Here is an 18,490-nt window from a genome sequence, read left to right as displayed (position 1 = left end):
ATGTTATTAATTTTTACATTTAAATTCTCCTTGGAACATACTTTATGTACTTGAAAAACTAAGCATGATATTAAACTAGTGTTTTGTGAGGTGGGACAAAAATACTGACAAGGAACATATTGGCCTACAAAAGTTGGTTTTCTATAAATGGTTGTGTTTAAGGAGGTTGGTTTTCCTTGAACTAAGACATCAAGGAAAGGAAAGCCATCAGCTTCATGTTCATGAGTGAACTTAAGTGAAAGATGTAAGTTGGAGATTTTGTAAAACAAATCATCCACATTGTAGTCTGTCTTGTAAGAAATAAAAATATCGTCAACATATCTGAAGTAGTTTAGAGGTTTTTCTATTTTTGTGAATAAAATGGACTCAAAATAGCCAACAAATATATTTGCTAACACAGGACCCAAGGGACTGCCCATCGCGACACCGTCAACTTGTCTATAGGTGTAATTATTAAACCTAAGTTCTATGTTCTTAGCTGCCATATAAAGCAAACTCTGGCATATCTCTTTTGGAAACATTGATTGATTTAAATTTGAATTGTAAAGCTCGTTTACTCATATGTTTATGGTTTCATCTGAATGTACATTTGTAAAAAGACTTTTTATATTGAAAGAACACCTTTGATCCGATAGACAGGGGTTATTACGGAGATTGTCGACAAAATTAAAGGAATCTTTTACACAAAATTTGGAAAACTTCTTAGAAACAAATAACTTACAATTGTAAAATAACTTAGAATGCTCAAAAAACTATAACGATACTATGTTTTCCATTGTTTGTAAAGGAGGTAATACGTATTAATTAAGTGTTTTAAAATCTTTATTTATTAAAACCAATAAGTCAAGTTTATGCAAACAAAAATTTGTTTATAATTCTAAATTGTCTAAATTGTTGTAAATTCGCTACTAAGTTTTGTTTTTGTTGTTTAATTTTATTTTTAAAGAAAGTTTAAACAAGTCTGTTTCCTCTTATTAAAATTGCTATTAATGCTTTCAATTTCTAGTACTTAAGCTTTATACTTTAATTTTTTTAATTAAACAACTTTATAAAAGCATCGCATAGTACATATAATTTTATTTATCTATCATGACGCATAGTCTTACTATTGTATTAAGTTTACTGTTTTACACAAATCTGTTTAGTTATTTACATGAACTCTTGAAAAGCGTAGATTGAAAAATTTTAAGTTCACAAAAAATAAAATAAATTGCAAAATGAATTTCTGTCTCAATTTTTTATTTAAAGTTAGTACCGAAAAGAAGTTATTGAGTGAATCTAAATTACGATTTAGTATTGAAATCTCATATATTTAACACTATAAACAGTACCTCCATGTTTCAAGTTAAATTTGTTTTTTTCCGTGCCAAAATTTCCCTGATAACACTAACTTTATTAGGTTTTATAAACATTTGTCTCATAAAAACCATTGTATTTTATTTAAATATAAACTGGTAGCTACAATTTCTTGCCGAGAGAATCTATTTTCACAATTATATAACAAAAATGTGCACAGTTTTTTAATTAGTATTTGAAATTTTTAGTAGTAATTTTTGTAGTTAGGCTTTTGATTACTTACAAGTATATTTTGAAAGTTTAACAACCTAGATTGAATTTTTTTTAATTAGTTTTTATATTATTTTCTTTGTCTATAACAAGGTTTTAGGAACTATTCAGAGTATTCTATCAGAGTTTCATTGTCAAGTATTCTTACTTTGACCAAAGTTGAAATATACCAAAAAATGCTTATTTTATTAATTAAGTAAACCAATGCTAATGGTCTTAAAAACTCAGTAACAACTCTTAATTATTATTAATTAAGGTTTGATAAAAATATAAACAGAAATAAGTTCTGAAAATATTTTTCGTTAAGTGTTATTGTCAGTTTTTTATTAGGTTGTTTATAAATCATATTGACATAGCACTGGTGAATTTTTCTGCTATTTTTGAAGAACAATTAAATATGATGTTATTCTTTTGATCGTACTTTTGTTTTAAACAACTGATCATGGTAAGGACTTTTAAAAATGGTCTGCAAAACACTATTTGTACAAAAGACAAATGCTAAGTTTTTAACCAACTTAGGTATTTTAGGAAAATTTCTGAGAAATTAATTAATTGATACGAGAATATTTAACTACTTTTCAATTAAATCTAAAAAGTACAACTGTGAAAAAGTTTCATAGAATTTTGCCTAAAGTAATGGTTTCATATGAAGTCGTTTAGGAAAAGAATAAGATTAAAATTGTTATTAAAAAAGTGTTAAGTTTATTTAGCTCATTTAATCATAAGCTTTTTCAAACAAAAGTAAATGTTATAAAAATACTCAGTATACAATAATTGTTTTCTAACAGAAATGTTTACGTTTATCATTTTATATATTTTTAAAATGTTCACCATTCCAAGTTACTTATATTTTAAAATAAAATTTTCTTATTTAAGTTCTATCGTAGTTGTTTTTTATTACTTTTAATATCCATGTTGTCTTTGCTTTGTTTTTAACTTTTTTTATGATAATATAACAACTGTCTTCATAAAAATTTGAAGAAATTTATATGTAGGAATTATATATGTGTACAATTTTTAAACTGTATAGCTGTTTCAGCGATTTCACACGTCTTTAGTATTTTTTATAAAATATTACAGCAAAAATAATATTCAAATAAATGTAGAATAATCAAACAAAATTATGTTATTTATATAAACACGTTACAAAATACACTTAGAAATAGAAGTTTTTTTGTTAATAAAAAAAAAAACACTGTTCATTTTGAACTTTTGGACAATTAAGAGTTTAAGTTTTTTTTTTTGTTACTTATTAAAAAAAATTCCCAAGTTAATTTTGCATTTAGTTTTACTGATTTTAGGATCGTAAATTAATGATCTGATGGATCTAGGACTTTTATTTTAAAACAATAACCGAATCGAGTAGATTAATGAATTTACTTTACTCGTTCAAGCTCCTTCCAGTTTTTATACCTAAGTTACTATTATATATCTTTGAAAATTTCAGAAGTGTCTAAAAGCGTTTACAGCTTTTTAGCGCCTTGTTAGTTGATGAAAATTATTGATGTTTATCAGACAAAAAAGTTCTATAATTTGTTTATTTTTACTACAAATTAACAATAACTACATTTGTATAACTTTTATTTATATATTTATTATTTTTATTTATAACTTTTTAAAGAGAATAATTAACATATATTTTGCATATTATATGTTTTACTATATGTAGCAACTTTTTTATTTACAAAAAAAAACAGTTTTACATTCTTTAAAAGCACTAATACATTGTATCAGCTGTCAAAGTTAGTAATTACTTAAGTATTTTCGTTTGCTTATATTTAACATTCTCTAAATAATCATTTAATTTAATACTTCAGTTTAAAACAAAGACAAATTCAATTTAACAAGAATAAATATTATAAAGAAAAATTTAAATTAATTTTAGTACAGCACTCAACCGTTAAAATCTTCAAATGAACCAAAACTAAATATATATTAAAAAGCACAAACTGTATTTTTTGAGGCTAAATCAAAATTAAAGCACGATTTAAAACTTATTGAAACAAAAAACAAAGCGAGGAAGAATATTTTTGACCGTAGGTGTAGCTAAAATATTTTCTCTACTGTAACAAAAAGTTTGAGTGCTAGAAATTTTGTTAAGATTACAGAAAAATGGAAGCAGTAGTACAAGGATATTAAAAATTTAAATAACACACTTTTGTAACTTAGAATATGTTTTTTTAATTTACAGGTGTTTACAAAACTCTAAACCACAGATAAAACACCGACTTGAACCTACGGCCCGAACGCAGTGGTCGAAAACAAACTAACATTAAGTTTAAACAAACTTTATATTTTTAAAGATAATACTGTTGACAAAACTCTTTAAAATAACAGTTTTACTTATTATTTATTTTTGTAACTGAGACACAATCATGGAAGCTGTACTTGTGAACATGAAAACAACTCCGAAAGCAGCTAGAAAGTATGCCTGTTGTTTAAATTTTCTTTTAGTGTTTTTGTTTTTTTACAAACTTAAAATTTTGTTTCGATTCATAAAAATTAAAAGTGTGGTGATATGTGCACATTGTTTATCTATGTTTTTCTACGATTTTTTTTTGACATTTTTAAGCTTTACTATGATAGCTTAGCAAAAGGTTTTAAAATGAGTAACTATATAAGAAGATTTATTTTTCTAAACATTATCAAAATAAGCTTTAAAACTTTGTAAAACATTTAATTAACTGCTCTTTTCTTCTGAAGTTTGTTTGAGAAGAATTTATGTACTATGTTTGTTTTATACAACTTGTTGTTTTTTTACAAATGCTTTACTTTTATTTTCAAATTCCCTTTATAGCATTATTAAACTTTATACTCACAAAAATTCTCCTCTTGTGATATTTACGCTGAACACTTGGTGTCGCTTCTTTCCCGGTTAGTTTTATAACAAATAATGAAGGCAAAATCGTCAGTAAAGTCGTTGAAGTTGTACTTCCTTTGACAAAAAAATGTTATACAACAAAATTAAACTAATAAAATATAATTTTGAAAACTACTTTTTAGTTTTACTATTTTTACAGTACAGTATTTACGTACTTTCATGAAAAAGCTTTACAAATTAATTGCATTTTTCAAAATAATTTTAGAAGCTATAAAATTAGTTATTAAAAATACTTGATTATCTAAAATATAATTTTTATAATATTTATACTTGAAATACAGCTTCAATAAATCAATAATTTAATAACATGTTATTTATACATTAGAGTAAAAAATTGAAAACTAGTAGAAAATAAAATAATATTTTAATAGTTTATCTATATAAGATATAAAGATAGTCGATAGAACTCTAAAACTTATTAGAGTATAAGATTTTAAGAATATCTTTTATTTTCAGTATGCAAGTCTACTAAATACGGACTTTAGTTTATTAAAGTTAATTGAATTTTTCTTCAGTTAAAAACTTGACAGCAACAAAACTTTTGCTTTACTATAATTTTGCACATGACAATAACTTTTCAATAAAACTTTGTAAGACAACAATGCAGAAAATGTAGAAATCGATAACTTTAAATATTTCATTTTTTTAATTTATTTGCAATAGCTTGCAAAAATTTCATAAAATAACTTGCTTTAAACTATCAAGTTAACTTCAACTTATTATATTTAGGTTTTACATAAAGTTTGAACTATTATTAAAGTATAGGTAAAAATGTTGTTAAAACCTTTTAGTCCTCTTATATTTTAATTAAAAGTTTGTCTCTTATCTTGATAAAAAATAAAATTTGAAATGACTATAAAAACAACTAGGTTGTTTATAAACACTTCTTTTAACAAAACTATAATACGTAGTCTTTTCACAACAAATAAAAACTGAAATTAAGTTTAAAAACTACTAAGCAGAGCGGCTTTACTGTACAGTATAAATTTTAAGCATTTCTACTAACCACATAATCTTAACAATACAAACTAGTTGAAATAACCTGCATATCCAAATATGGTTCTGATATCTTTGCAACTGACAACAAAAACTACTGTAGTCGTGATAAATCCTGCCATTACAAGCAAATGACGTCCCCATCTAAACTCATGTGGGCTCTCACAGAAGGTCAAGATCACAGTTTTTCTTGCCTGATTTTTAATTTTTTAAATTTTACTTGTTGCTGCTAACTATTGGTTTACTTAAAGAGTGGACATTTTTTAGCAGTGGCAGTCGTTTGTAAACAAGGGGTCGTTGGGTTTATTATACATAAGTTTTCGCGCCCGGTTTAATTTTTAAGCTAGGACTAAAAATATATATTCAATTTTCTAATCATAAAATTAATACAAAATATTAATGAAGCCACCACAAAAGCTCAATCAAGTTCAACTTATACTTGTAAATTTGTAGAATTGTTTTTAATTTATTGTTTAGTAAAAATATTGATCACTAAAAGGTAATTCGAGGGATGGATAAATTCTAAAACGAGCTAAATCCAGCTCGTATATCTTATACTGCCCACCCCACTCCTACGTTGCTTAGTTATTTGAATGAATCTTAAAACTTTAACAAGTTTGTTTTTTGTAGAAAAATTAGAAATCTATTTTTAAATAGTAAACATACTGTTTAAAAAGATATTATTATTTATGTAAGGTTGATAAAAAAGTTACAAAAATTTAACCAGTGATTATATAACTTTTCAAAAAAATAACTTTAGTTTTATTTTAACATAAATAATTACTTTGTTTAAAGTATTGAAAGCTAAGAGTTTTTATAGTTTTTACTGTAAAAATTATTTTATAACCAAGCTTTTTGAAAATAAATTGAGATTAAATAACAATTGTTGTAGTATAATTAGATTATCTTCTATTATATCTTTGTTGTAAAAATATATATGTTTCTTAAAACCAATGTTTTTTTTACATAAAAAAAATCAATTTTAGTACGATGAATCATACTGCTGGAACCTAAAAAATAAAAATCTAAAACTAAAAAGTTAAGCTAATAGTTTGAAAATCTTCAACTTTTAATATTACATCTTTATCATGTTTTTCTCCGTTTACCATAAGTAAAAAAGTATGATTACTACGTTTTTGCTTTTTATCTTATCACTAGTATCGTATTTTTACTACCAATAACGCTTTAATTGAATTTTAGTGAAGTTAGTCTTAATAACTAATTTATTTGTGAAATAAACCTAATGACTCATTAATATTCTTACTTAAGCATGCATGTTTGTAAAAGCTGTAATTGGTTGACTCTACTGGGTGTGTTTTTTGTGTAGTAATAAAGGCAGTTTCGGAACCTTATACAAACAGTTTTAAAATAGTATAGAATTCATTCATAATACAACAAGTCAGTTTTATTATTTGAATTCAATTTATTGTATGACTCTAATAAAATAATGTAATCAAAGTTGTTATGATCATTATTTTAAAAATTATTTATCAGTTGTTTTACTAACTTTGTATATGATAGATAAGTTGTTTGTCTAAATACACTAACAAATTAATTGTTTATATGAAAATTAATTTAGTTGTAGTAGAATTTTTTACAAGGCCGTGTTATATAATTATTAAATTTAATCTTTGTTTTTTTAATAAACTTAAAAAATATTTTTTTCAGATAATTATAAACTTTTGATTATTAAAAATATTTTTTAACCTTTTAGTAGAAATAAGTTTTGAAGACTACATAATTTTCTAACTAAATTTAAATACACTCTACTTATCATCAGGTGTCAACTACTTGTTGATAAGAATTTTTTAAAACGTTAGAACTCACAAACGACTACTTGCAATAAGTAGGTAAAATTTACCGGGTAATGAAGTAAAGGAGCAGATAAAGTCACACATGTAATAACCATTGCTCTTGCTATCAGGATAACGGTGTCTTTTGGATTATATTCGCTGTAAGTCAATAAAAGTTCGGGCTTTACTTTATCTGTTTGATAGTAATTTTTCAATTAAAGCATTCTGTTTTAGTGTACAAGTTATTGAGATTTTTAAAGTTTGTTTTATTTTGTGACATTGTCACGTTGTGTTTTTTGTTCAATTTGAAAATTATTCTGCATGAATAAAATGTGTTTAAAAAAGTTTAAACTTACTCAAAACATTTTTTTTACTGAAAAGCTAAAAGTCTAATTTGATTTTCATTAGGCTAATTGGCTAAATTTAAATAATTTCTGTGCCAGTAATACTTAACTAAATTAGAACTTGAGGCAGTTGCACTTTTTTGTGAATTAAGTAATAAACTTTTTAAACATGAGTATCAAACTTAAACTGTGTGTTTAAAGTTCTAGTAGTTTAATAAAAGGGGTTAGTATGCTGTAATTTTTGAATTAATTTTCAGTACAAATAAAAAATATTAGCTTAAAATGAGAATTTTTACTTTGATTATTTCTAACATTATACATATGATTTAAAAAATAAGTATATATTTGTTAAGCATACATTAATCAATCTTATGGTTTTTTAAATTTAAAAGTACTTACTAAAAAATGTCAGGTAGCCAAAAATAGCTGATGTACTGTACAATATGAACACCAGAGTTATAGACACGTTTGCTACCTTTTGCATTTTAGCTATAGATGGTCTGTTGAAGAAGGTATAATTAAATTATAACATTTTGAAATTAATTGAAAAATAAAGTTTTTTGTATAGTTATTTAATATAGTTTTCAAAACAGATAAAGCTGTGTACTAAATATCTTTTATTTTAAACTAGTTTATGTTATTGGTGACAAAATCAATAGTGATGCTGATATAGAAAAACTTTTAAACTTTGTATTCTACCTTGTTTAATAGAAATGCTGTACATTTAATTCTTTTAGATATATTCAAAGTCTCATCTTACACAACATTTTATATCAGCTTCTATAACGTTTTTGGATAATTAAAAAAATAATAGATTTTATTTTATCTAAAAATTGATTTCAATATCTTTTATCGGAAGTATTCGTTATCTTAAGTTCTAAACGTTTATGTTTTTGTTTCAAAATTACATCTGATTACTTATATTTTTGTTTACAAAAATCATATACACTGTATATAAAAGTATTAACTGTTTAAAAAAATACTTATATATTCTCAACTGGTTTAAAATAAATGTTAAAATTAGACGCTTTATAAGTTTTTATGGGTTGAAAACAGATTTTTTTTTAATTTTTGGGAGAAAATATCTACTTTAAAGTAAAAACTTATCAAAATGTTTAGAGTTTAATACAGAAAATTATTGGATTTTCACTTTAAATAAAAGAGCTTTTTAGTGTGTATATACTATAGTGTTTAAACTAGTACTATATGAAAAAGCCTTTGAGTTTAATAAGTACTTCTATTAAGTATTAAAAAAAGCATTTTTGCAACTTATAAGTATTTTTTCACAAATTTTAGACTAAAGTTCAAAGTTATCATGTGAAATTAACTGTGGTTTAATTGTTAAAATTTAATAAGATTTATTGTAAAAGTAAAAACTGTATGAACATATTTCAACTATCTTAACAATAACAATATAACTTTAGTAGTGAAAAATACGTAGCAAGTGTTTACTACAGCTACTGAATTTTTAATGTAGAATGACGTTATTTAACTTTAAAGCTAAAGTAAAACATTAATTATTCATAAGAATCGTTTCAAAACTAAGCTTAAGAACTAAGATATCAAAAATTAAACTAGTAAACTTAACCAGAACTAAAAAATTATATCTAAATAACTTGAAATGCTTTAAAAGCCTTAGTTTATGTTTATACTTATACAACAAGCTACATATGTATATTTATTTATTAACTTAGGTTCTTAAAGCAGTATATGATAAAATTGAAAGCAATTTTTTTAGTTAAAAGATTATTTCTTAAATCTATACACTCATTTTCTTTTATTTTTTAAAATACTTAAACAGTTTATTATAGTTTTTTTTTTAAGAATACAGATGAATCTTTTTTTAATAACTTTTTATAAATAAGTATTTTAATTTTAAAACTTAATTTTTAACAATAAAATCTTCTCCGCGAATAAAAATGTATTTTTATTGGCTCAACTAAAATACATAACAAACAATTAAGATAAGTTGCTTAAAAGTGTAAGAGTAACTTGTTTATGTTATCACAATTTTTCTGTTTTAAAGATACTTTGAGCTTGAAAAAAAATGTTGTGACATTAGACTACATTTTGGTACTTGAACTTAACAATAAAAAAATTAAATATGTAAAAAAATTAAAATTGTGACAGTTTGATCTAGAAGGTTGTTCTAATTAATTTATATAATATCTGCATGTATTTATGCTTTGTTACAATTTTACTGTTAAGTGTTACGCCAAACTTTAAAACAAAACTCTTATAGTATTTAACTCAATTAGTTAGAAAAGTTATATATATTTTAAAAACTGTATATTTATATATTGACAAAACACTTATATTTTAGCTATTTAGCCTTAAAGATATATGCTCAAGCTTTTTAATCAAATTTTACTAATTTATTTTCTAAACAATTCTTTCTATATCTACTTATATTTTTGCTGATATTTATATTTAAATTAAACACGTTTTTCTATTGGAAAGTAAAACTTTTACTTGTTTAGCTAGAGTTTAGGTATTTGTCCGAAATAGAGTTATTTATCGTAGTTTGATTTTCCAAAACATATAACAGATAAAATAACTAGTTTACGACATCTTTTTTCTTTTTAAAATAAACAAACTAACCTCCTTAATTCAGCGTAAATAGGAAGCATAGAAGCATGGCACATAAAGCTGAAGAACATTGTTGGGAGTGCAAACGCGCTCTGCATTTTTTAAGGACATTTAATTAGCAACTAAATGCTTAACACGTTTTTATCTAGTGAACACTTTTATTAATTTTTGTTGTACTGTAAATTTAGATAAAGCTCTTTTAAATCAAGCAATAAAAACCTGCAAGGTTGTTTTAGTTGTGTTTTACGATGCTAAAAAACTTTATCTGTTTTTTTCTTGATAATGTTTTTTCTACCATATAGTTAGTTTGAATTTTTCTATTAAATATAGCATACTTATTATACTTTAAAACTAAATTTTAACTATTTAACAAATGCTTTAACTTTAGGACTTCTATTTATAAGATGTTCAATATAATGTTAAAAAAATTATTTAAGAGTTTCTTAATGATGCTTTTTATTACTTTTAAGCTGAACGAAAACATTTCAGGCTCGCAAAACTGTTCCTCCTCAGTATCTACTACGTCTACTGATGTATTACTGTGCGTCTCATGACTTATCGTGGTGTTTTCTAACGGACAAGGTATTTCAAACTTCTTCGCAACGACAGTGAAGGTGAACATAAGCATACATGACATACCAAATGCCGACGAGTAACCTAAAAATCCTGAAAAGATCATTCTAAATAAGTGTTTGCAAAGAAGAGCAGGCTTATAAAATATTGTAGAAAGGAATATACGTTTAACTAAGATCATTATAAGACAGCATTTTAGCTTAGAATTATTTTACAGGATAAAACTATTTTTATTCACTAATATATAATGTTCTGTACAAAAAACTGTATTTTAATTCAGTATGCATACAATGTTTTTTTTAAACAGAAAGTAAATAGTACAGTAGCAGCCGGCAATCTGTACTAGCAGTATGGTATTGTCAGTTTTGTTACAAAACAACTAGAAAAGTATTACTATTTTTTAATTAAAAAAGACGTGATTTTAAAGTTAAGTGGGTAGTTTTTTAAAACAGTATGTCCATAGCTTACAGCTTTATATAAGTATAAGAACTTTTACAGTGTGGGGTTCAAATAAAATATCATTTAGAACAATTTTTGTTGTTATCAACTAACTTATGTTTTTCAATGAAGCCAATGGAACAATAACGACGCAAACAACTAAGATCATCAAAAATTCACCGCTAAGGTACCAGGAATTGTTAGAACTAAAAAAATTATAAAAGCAAGCTGTAGTTTTTATAAAAAATATTATGTTTTAGTCTATTTAAACAATTAACAAACCGATGCATGAATTTTTTATAACCTTTTTTTATTAACTAAGTCTATAAAATCTTTAACTTGCTTTAAATAGTTAAGTTTATATAGAAAAACTTTTAGAATAACGAACTTTTAACTAATTGTAATTAATAAAGTAATAAATCATTTCCTAACAAAACTACTATTTTTTACAATAAAATATTAAACATTTAAATAAACTTAAAACTCACTGTTCTACATTTAGGATACTTTTCACAAACTCTGGAAGCTCTTCCTTCATAATGAAAACATACGAACATAAAGCTGTAAAAATACGTAAGTTATCGCAAAATTCAGAATTAAAAAAGATTTTTTTAATTAAATAAAATATTTGAAAACCAAAAGTGTTGAGTTCTGTAATTTTGATATCGCTTTATCAAACACATGTTCGTTTACATTTATGCCAAGATAATTTATTTGAGGTTTAGATATACTTCGTTTGAAAGATTTATCACACGAAATACTTGGAAATTTTACAAACTCCACAGACCACAAAACTTCAAAGGAGCAATAATACACGCAAATGCAGAAGCCCAAATGTTTCATTAGACGCATCACATGTATTTTTATGACGTCATAATGTACTTGAGACGATCACAATCAACGCGTTATTGTGACGTAACGAATAGTACTGAGCTTTGATCATCGCCCGTCTGATGAGTACATTAAAGGGCGACAACATGAGAGGTAAATGCAGCAGCTGGCGTTTTATCCCTAAAAACTTATAATTCTAAATAAAAGTATTAATTTTGTTTTAATTATTTTTTTTTTAATACTTCAAGATTTTACTTTATACTTTTATGTTTTTCAAGTTTAACCAATAAAAGTTCAAAGTTTATCATTAGAGTAAATTGTAAACCGTATTTGCTCAATTTTATTTTTTGTAATCTAACTTTTTAAAACAGTGGCTGTAAATGTTGAAAAAAAGTATTTTTTTACCGACATAAATTTTTTATAACTTTATGTAAATTTTTAGTGCCATACTAGGTGAGTCAATTACAGCTTTTAAAGTATTACTAGTCAGTAATGTAACTTAAAACAATTACTTACCTGTTTAATTTCATTATTTTTTTTTTAAACAAAGTTGTTTTTCTAATGGTATAGAAACTAAATAGCTTCAGTATTTAAAATAGAAATCTATGTTAATTTTTTGAATAGTAGAAGATTATACAAAGTTTAAAACTTTATAACTACTATAGCATATATACAAACTAAACATTATACTTATATATAGTTTAAAATCAATGCTGCTCAAAAAGTAGCTGAAATAGTTTTTAAAACTAACATTATAATTTCTAAGTATCAACATTTTGACCTAAAAAATTAACTGATCATGTACATTAAAAATTATTTTCTTCGACCATTGTACAAAACAAAAATTACAACATTTTAAAGTATAACAGCTCTAGGCTAGTAGATAAAACTGTGATCTGTGTTAGGTTTTTATTTTATTTTAGCTACTACTTTACTTTAGTAATATTTATTCTTATGACTATTAAAAAAACTAATAACTCTGTATAGTAATGCGATAACAATTTTAAGTTCTGAACAACTGTTGCAATTGGCTATAAAGTTGCAAAATAGGTTACGAAAACATTTTTTGATTACAGTTTGTAATTATAATGTTCAAAAGCTCTTTGGTATATGATTTTCCATATAGTTTTATAATTTTTACTAAATTTTATCTAAAGTTTTAATAATAAAAAATGCTTTAATGCCAATCATAAACTAAAAAAGCTGTATATATCAGAACACAGCAATTATGAATTCAATATTTGGTACCACTAAGTATTTACCTATCTGTAAAGCTATTCTGAGTTAATAAACGGAAAAATTAACTAAAAATAAAAAATAGTGTTTCTTTAAGTTCTGGAAAGCAAATAAACATGTATATATGTACTATTTATTTAAATTAAGTTTTTTTTAATGCTTTATTAGTTTAGTAGAGTTTGTAAATATTAACTCGTTAAATTTATAGTTTTATAATACTTTTATTAAAATAGATCATTCAAAACAATTGTATCATAAATTAAATCTTTAACTAGGGGTATAATCTTATGTCTTAAAAAGGTGCATAATGGTTTGTTTAAAATTTAGAACATTCTACAAATGTCAGTTAAATTCATAGAACCTCTTTGGGTTTTTTTTAGTACAACGAATAAAAACATTCTGTCAGTTTAATTGTTCAGGTGATTCGTTTTAAACTCCTACAATAACGATAAGTAATTTTATAGGATTTATAATATCACACGTTTGAATATAAAATAAATCAGTAACTCCTACACTTTATTTTTTGTTTTAAGTTTGTTTAAGTTTCTTAAACACTAATTGTAATTACTTTAGTTTAGATTGTATATTTTTTAATCAATAAAGGCAAGTAATTTTACATACAGTTAAACTGTAACTTTTATCAAATACTGGTTTTGATGAAAAACTGATATATTTTTAAAAACTAAGATCAAAGCAAACCTTTCAAAAAAAACCTATCTACATAAACTTTTAAAACTTAGGTATAGTGGATTAACTACATGCAAAAAAGTAATATTAACAGGCATACCTCCAAGACAGTGGAGTATGATGATGCAGCAGGTTACCATTTTGCCAGGCACTCCGAAACACCTCAGGCTCATCTGCTCAAACGACTTCAAGTTGGTCAGCTCACTCATATGCAACAGCATGTTGATTGTGTACGATGCAAGCACTGAAGTGAACACCAGCAAGCAACTTTTTATAATACTTTTGTTATAATACAAATATACAAAATTAAAAAAAAATTGGTTTTTAAAAACTTCAATTACATTAACTTTTATCAGCAATAAATTCAAAGTGTTTAAAACATACACGGTTCTTAAATTTTTACTTTTTTTTATTTTTATTCAACTTATACTGTTTTTTAGCAATGAATTAGTACGTTTATTAAAGCCAGATGTATTTTTTCAATACTAAACATATTAGTTTTAAGTAGTAAAAAAGTTTTGAAAAACAAAAAATTTGTTGTATAAGTATTTCATTTAATTTGTATAAGTCTGTATGAAAACGTAGTATTAGTTTATTTTTGTACAATAATAAACTGATAAAATAGAAAAATGTTACTAAAAATATTTTTTTTAGTTTTAATCAATTGTTATCGTAGTGGCGATTTTCTGTTATCTAAAAAAAAAATTTCAACATCAAGCTTCATATAATTTTTTTGTTTTTTTATTTTATTTAATACATTTATATTTTTCTTTTAGCGAACTTATTAGACTAATTCTAGTATTTCTACAAACTTTTGAAACGTTAATTTTTGATGTTTCTTTTATTTTAAAATCATTTTAAACTTTTTTATCTAAAATTTTTACCAAACTACATTACACGTCTACTAACAACAATCCATGCGACAGGTGCATCATTAGGACTCATAATAAGGATGATCTGTTGGTTTAGTCCAGGGTTTCCCAAAGTGGGCCAAGTGGCCCCCTAGGGGGCCATGACAGATACTCAGGGGGCCATGAGCAGCAAAGGGGGAAGAGGGGGGGCCATGAGCAGTAAAGGAGCCACAGGGGGGCCATGAGGCCATAACTCGAAACTTACACTAGATATTCTTGAGTTGCAGATGAAGAGCAAAAAAAAAAAAAAAAAAAAGTCTAATGTGTATTTTATCGTAGTTTATGAGTAATCTATATGTTGAAGGGGGCCATAACTTTTTCAAACTCTTTAAAGGGGGCCATTAGCAAAAAAGTTTGGGAAACCCTGGTTTAGTCTAACTCTTACCAAACCCGCTAAAGTATTTAAATTTTGCCATGTATTCAAACTTTTAAATAAGTTATACACTTAAAACGTATAATACACAAGTTGTGTCTTCTTTTAACTTCTGGAACTATGTATGTTGTTATAAACAAAAAAGTAATAAAAATAAAGTAGTATGATAGCAGCGTTTAAAGGTAAAATAATCTAAAAATGTACAAATTTTGTAAACTTTTAAATCGTGACAACTTTTAAAATTTAAACAAGTAAAAATCCTATAAAAATCAGGTAGATTTCCTTTTTAAATCATTTTTTAGCCTTGAAATAACTTAACTACACAAAAAATTTTAATTAATTTTGTATATACCTTATGCAACTACATACAAAACATTAAATTTTTACTTACAGAAACGGGACTATACCAAGATTTTTTAGAGTGTCAGCTAAACCAAGTATACCGCTTCCTAGGATAGCATTCATCAAATTAAATACACTTAAGGCAAATGAAAGACGGTCCTGTTAATTTTTTATTAGTTTCTGGTAGAATATTTATATTTCTTAAATATATTGTTTAACTTAACAATAAAGAACTTCCCATTATTAGTAACTAAACTTTTAAACGTTTTAAAAAATTTCAGATAGTTTTTATTAAACTTTTTTTTTGTCTTCTATAGCTTATCACGGATCTTTATGTTTTTTTATACAGTTATTTTGGTATAGTGTAAAAAAAACGTTTTATTAAAAATAATTTTAGTAAAACTAAAATACTCTAAAACTTTCTGTTTCATAAACCATTGAACAAGACTTGTAAAGTGATATGGTAATACTTTAAATCTAGTTTAATCTTAAATAAAGTTGTAAAACTGTTAATGAGTTTTTTCTTTCAATATACAGAAGCTATAATATTAACTTTATTAAAATACTTATAATTATCCAACTTATTTTCATACTTTAGTTTTTTAAATTATATTTGTTATCAATGTTTTTTACTTTAAAAACATCTTTATCTTTTGTTTTGATGTAGATATCTTTGGAAGCTTCCAGTTCTTTCAGCTTTTCATTACGTGTTAATGGCTCCAGCGAGTCAATAATTGCGTCTGAGAGGGGCTCCATGGAATCGATCGGTCCATCAGACTCAGACGTCTGGTCACCTTGGCTACCACGGGATCCTTTCAGTTCCAGCTTTTCAGTCATGTTGTTGTATTCCATCACTTTAGGCTTGTTTATACATTTAAAATCCCTAACAATGGTAGTTAATGTAAGTAGTATATAACTGTATTCTGAGACGTTGATTCTCGATTAAAAAACTAGTTAGTTTCTAAAAACTTACAATTTGGTGTAACTACTTTATACTAAAAAAATTATATTACAAACTATTAAATATTTTTTGTTTTTATTTGACAAGGTTATGATGTAGTTTATTCTAAAATTAATTACATTTATACAGGGTTTACGTATTTTTAATAGTTGAAAAATATAAAATAGATACCTTTTTATACTTATATCAATAAAAATCAAGGCTATCAACACTTATATAATTCCGAAAATTTGTAAATCAATTAATAAATTTGGTTTTATTTTAAGATGTTAAAAATATTGTACAACTAAAAAAATATAAATAGTAGGAAAACTTACTACTCAATAAAGTATTACAAAGCTTAAATAAGTTAAAATATATATTACACTCATTGTAGTTTTTTCTACTATAATGTAATCATTCTTTATGCATACAACGTAATATACAAGAAATAAAAGTAAAACAACTATTATATAATATCTTTAACAAATTAACATTTTCTAAATACTTTATGAAGCTTCTGAAAAAAAAGCATACTTTTTCTAGCTCGGTAACACTGTTTAAAACAGAAAATTTATACACTTACGCATCTTGTCTGTTAACGGAACATTTTAGTTTAACAGTTTAAAATATATTTTTTTAAATAACTAAAACTATCAACTTTGCATTATAGACACTAAAAGCGAGCGTTATAAAAAGAAGCTGAAATGAGAAGATTGTCTACGTTCGCTTACAATTTTTTTTTCTTACATCGTTATGTATAAACTACTATTACTACAAATACTACAACAAATAATAGTATGCTACAAGTAAAATGATTCAACAAAAAGTTTTAAGAAAATATATAACTGGTATGTTTATATTCAAACTATGTTGCTTAGTTCTACAATGCTTAATACTAACATATACAGAAAATTTTCAGCAGTTTATATCAACGCATTCAGTAGCAGGTAAAACAAAATTTCTCTATCTCGTTCTTTGAAAGAAAGCAGCGTAAGAGCAATTGTGAATGAAATGAGAGGCAGGAAGTTGGATAAGAAAAGAGAAGGACAACAAATAAAGCAATGGAGTAAGTGTAGAAAAAAAAATCAAAACAAAGGCGAACTAAGATCATAGTAGAAATATATTAGATACATCGCTAACTGTGTAAAGCAAAAAACTGATTATAAGCAGTTTTTGGAGTTAAATTAACACCATTTTAAAAGTCTAATTAACTTCCTTATAAATCGAATTGTATTCTAATTAGATAAACTACTTACAATTGAATTGATTATTAAGTTCGATAATAGAGATAATTTTTTAATTATCCGATTAAGTAAGGAATACACTGGCAAACAAAAAGATAACAATTTTAATATCAACGCTTAATTACATTATAAACTGATTATTAAAAAAAAAAAAGGATTTGCAAAAGGAAACGCAATCAAATATTAAAACAGTAGTATAGAAAAAAAATACAAAACTTTTATAAGGCTGGAAGTTTTTTAGGATTAGTGAAACTAATCTAAAGTCATGACATATAAACAAAATATAAACGTTAGTAAAAGTATTTAAATGCATGTGATTAGTTTCATTAAAACGTAAGAAAATATTCTCACGTCAAATTTTTGAATAAAATAATGCATGTTAGAAATAGAATAGAAAATAAAATAATGCAAGTTAGAAATAAAATAAAAAAGTAGTTGGAGTAGTTATTTTTAAACATGCTAATCATTTAGTAGAGTTAACCAAAACAAGTATCTTAATAAGGCTTTACTTCTATTTCGGTCGAAACAAGTTGGCATTTTAGCCAAAGGCACTTTTAAATATCTTGTGATAACTCGAGCGTACCTTCCCGCCTTTTTCGTTTCTAAGGAAACCATACAAACGAAGTTTGCTTAAAAGAAAAGCAAAGCAACGATCCTTAAAAAATGTATGACTAGTTTAACTTTTGCGGACTGTTTGACTAACTTGCTATAATCAATTATTTTCAGATAATAAATTTGCAAAC

At 24.9% G+C, this 18,490-nt stretch overlaps 1 protein-coding gene across 1 annotated transcript; it reads right to left on the bottom strand.

Annotated features, from left to right (window-relative positions):
• Positions 1-3,230: 3,230 nt before the first annotated feature.
• On the bottom strand, positions 3,231-16,462 carry LOC145830224 (putative sodium-coupled neutral amino acid transporter 6). The gene is made up of 12 exons (XM_082938159.1): positions 16,194-16,462; positions 15,610-15,719; positions 14,035-14,201; positions 11,669-11,741; positions 11,295-11,386; positions 10,633-10,835; positions 10,182-10,261; positions 7,980-8,080; positions 7,305-7,429; positions 5,490-5,637; positions 4,386-4,501; positions 3,231-3,997 (listed from the first exon to the last, which is right to left on the bottom strand). Exons 1-12 carry the CDS (start codon positions 16,410-16,412, stop codon positions 3,917-3,919), a joined length of 1,515 nt encoding a protein of 504 aa, XP_082794285.1. The 5' UTR covers positions 16,413-16,462; the 3' UTR covers positions 3,231-3,916.
• Positions 16,463-18,490: the final 2,028 nt, after the last annotated feature.

Source organism: Thalia democratica, chromosome 2 (genome assembly GCF_965202585.1).
Source record: "Thalia democratica chromosome 2, ktThaDemo2.hap1.1, whole genome shotgun sequence".
NCBI classification, from domain to species: domain Eukaryota; kingdom Metazoa; phylum Chordata; class Thaliacea; order Salpida; family Salpidae; genus Thalia; species Thalia democratica.
This window is presented reverse-complemented; position numbering and strand designations above follow the sequence as displayed.